The sequence below is a fragment of the Etheostoma spectabile genome, chromosome 17 (genome assembly GCF_008692095.1).
Source record: "Etheostoma spectabile isolate EspeVRDwgs_2016 chromosome 17, UIUC_Espe_1.0, whole genome shotgun sequence".
Taxonomy (NCBI): domain Eukaryota; kingdom Metazoa; phylum Chordata; class Actinopteri; order Perciformes; family Percidae; genus Etheostoma; species Etheostoma spectabile.
The window spans coordinates 5,933,290-5,936,280 of NC_045749.1; the positions used below are offsets into that span (position 1 = coordinate 5,933,290).

General features: G+C 36.6%; 1 protein-coding gene across 1 annotated transcript in view; it reads left to right on the forward strand.

Annotated features, from left to right (window-relative positions):
* Nucleotides 1-2,991, forward strand: part of desi2 (desumoylating isopeptidase 2) — a 17,794-nt gene that overhangs the window by 5,928 nt on the left and 8,875 nt on the right. The window contains exon 2 of the mRNA XM_032540918.1: nt 2,835-2,907. Coding sequence (XP_032396809.1) covers nt 2,835-2,907 — 73 coding nt within the window. The remainder of the gene's footprint in view (nt 1-2,834; nt 2,908-2,991) is intronic.

Consider the following 2,991-nt stretch of genomic DNA (forward strand, 5'->3'; position numbering starts at 1 on the left):
ATATATATATATATATATATACACACACACTCTGTGACGCATACTTGGCCAAATCTTGTGAGTCCTCCAAGCTTGGTTTACATAAAATGATAAGTGGTAGATGATTTGAGATCAATGTTCTACAAAACTTGGGGGAAAGATTTTTTTTATGGCCAATAAAGTGGATCTGAAAGAGGATTTTTCCCAGTCATGAAAAGTCAAGTAATTCGCTGATTCTTGCAGTAGCTTTTTCTGCAACGTTTCAACCTTATGTAGGTCAGGAAACAGACATACTCTTTAGGCTGAGATGTTGCACAAGAAAGAAAACTACCTCGGCTCAGCAGTCTTCTATTGTCTCCAGTTTACTGCATTTGTTTATCGAAACGACATAAGAATGGGGGATACATATCCTGAATAAACTTGTGTCTGGGTATGTGTTCAGTACTTTATCATTACATTACCAGAATAGAAATACAGTTAACCAAGAACAGACAATTATCTTTTTTCTTTCTTCTTTTGAACGAATGAACAAAGACAGCTGAGCAGTCAACTCAGCAGACTTACCTTTACCTACTTTGACTCTAAGCCATGCTTGTTGTTTTTGCTTGGAGGCAATCAACAGGATTCAGTTATGCAAAAAGAAAGAAATTATTTACTAGCATGAGAACTTCCTGCAAATTTGAGATTAGCTCTGCAAGTCAGTCTGGCCAAGAGCCCATTCAAGCCTATTTACAATTTTTCCAAATCGAGGCACCAAACATAATCGTTGAGGTGGGCTTTACGTGATGACGACAGCGCAGCGAGCAGCTTTTTGTTTACATTCAACATGACGGCCACCAAAGCACAACAACCTGTTGAAGCCGCTGTTGCTGCTACGTCACCCGGGTCATTGGTCTGACTGATGGAATGACTATCCAATTGCGCCCAGAGGCATTTGAGCGGTGTCCGTTGGTGACGCCCCTTTGGAAACGGCTGTAATTGAAGCTTGCCCAGACCCACTCTCAGTTACAAATGAGAAGGGTCTGGTGTCAACCGAGCTAATTATTTAAAGGATTGTGTTCACATTTAGTGAAATGAATATACAATTAAGTTCTGAAAACTTAAGAAAGAAATACAGATAATACAGTTGACAAAAGTGTGTGTCATTCTTATAATGCAAAACCCTAGTGCAAATTGTAACCATTAATGACTTTACTGATTTTACTTCCCTTTTAAAAGCTCTGTCGGCATCATATCTTCCTTAATGTATTTTCTTTTGAAACAGATCATTGATCGGTCAATCTTAAGTGTAAACAAATGGACTGTTAATATGTAGAGAAAGGCAGTTTGAGTTCCTAGAAGGGGTAGAAAGATGAGACTTTTCATTTAAACCCACTAGTGAGGTCACTGCTCAAGAGGCACTGTTTTTTCAGTTTCTTTTTTCATGGGATCTTTACGTTTTGATGCTTTGTTTACCATGGATTAGCGTGTGATGAACTGAAACAAACACGTCTATATTTTGTATGCTTTAGCCCCACTGCACGTTCTCAATATTAGCATCAAGTCTTTGCTGTTGTTTTAAGATCAATCATTGCCTTCCTTGCCAAGTTATTTTGAAGTTTGTCAAACACTGGACATGGGTGTGATCATTTTTTTATTCGCAGCATGTGTAGAAATGCAGCTGAGCCAAACACTTTTTATATGGAATATTGTTTATGTGATTGATTTTGGAACCTGTAATAAACTAATACAATATACATTTACTGAGTTATTATTTGGCATCCTTCCTCAGATGTCAAATCAAGCTCCCTGACACTTTCCCCTGCTCCATCCTCTGATAACAGATCTTTTTCACACAAATGAACTCCGCCTAGCAACAGCCCGACCAATCACCTTGTAGCCACAGGACTTTATACAGACACACTCAAATGTCGCAGAGATCTTTGCTGCTGCAGTTATTGATTTTGTGTGCCCTTTCTTGTATTTGTATATGGACCTGTCTTTTATTGTTTGTGTGTATAAACATCGGTCTCATAGATCTCATTGCCTTTTAAGCTTTCATCTGTGGTGTAATTGCAGTAATAATATTGTTTCCAAGTAAAGGTTACGCCATACATTTGAGATTAATTCTTATATTAATAGAAAAATAAGAATTTTATTTATGCGGTGGTCTGCTTTATTGCTGAAACAATTACTCGATCAACAGAAAATTCATAAAATTAATTTTGATAATTGAGTAATTACTTAAATACTAAATATTTCCTGATTAAAGCGTCTCAAATGTGAGGATTTGCTGCTGCTCTCTTTTTTACATAAGTTTGCTTTTTTGACTGTTTGGACAAAATGAGCAACTTGACAACATCACTTTGATCTCTGGGACCCTGTGATGGACATCACTATTTTCTGACATTTTATAGACTAAAGGATTAATTGAAAACTTCTTTAACAGATTAATCGTAATGAAAATGATCATTAGTTGCAGACCTAATCTGATTAATGTTGGCTGACCGTGTAGCGTATTAGTGTCAAAAAGCAATATTGAACGCTTTTCAGATTATAGTGGTTGTTGGTTAGTGACCATCACTTGTTCACTATTATTTTTTTATAGTCCACTACTAATTTAGATAAAATCGGATAACACTTGAAATTAGTGGACACCAGAAATATTTTGGATATGTTTTGTTGAACGATCCAAATTGCCATAAATACACAGGAGTTTCTGTTTGTGTTGACCCATTTCAGAGACATACTGTACATTTTGTGTACACTACGTACTTTAGTATATTATTTAAATGCAACATAAACTGTTAAAACTGTCAGTCCAGGCAGTGTTGACAATAAGAAAGCTTATTTAGTGTCTGTGTTTCTGTCTGTAGTACTGGATCAATGAGTTTACCAGCACTCTGGGCATTGGAGTCTTTCACTCAGGGATTGAGATCTATGGAAGAGGTAAGATTACCCAGAAATATGACACCACATTTGTCAGTTGACTTCCTGTGGATGGTGTTTGAGAAAGGACATCTTTTTTTTTTT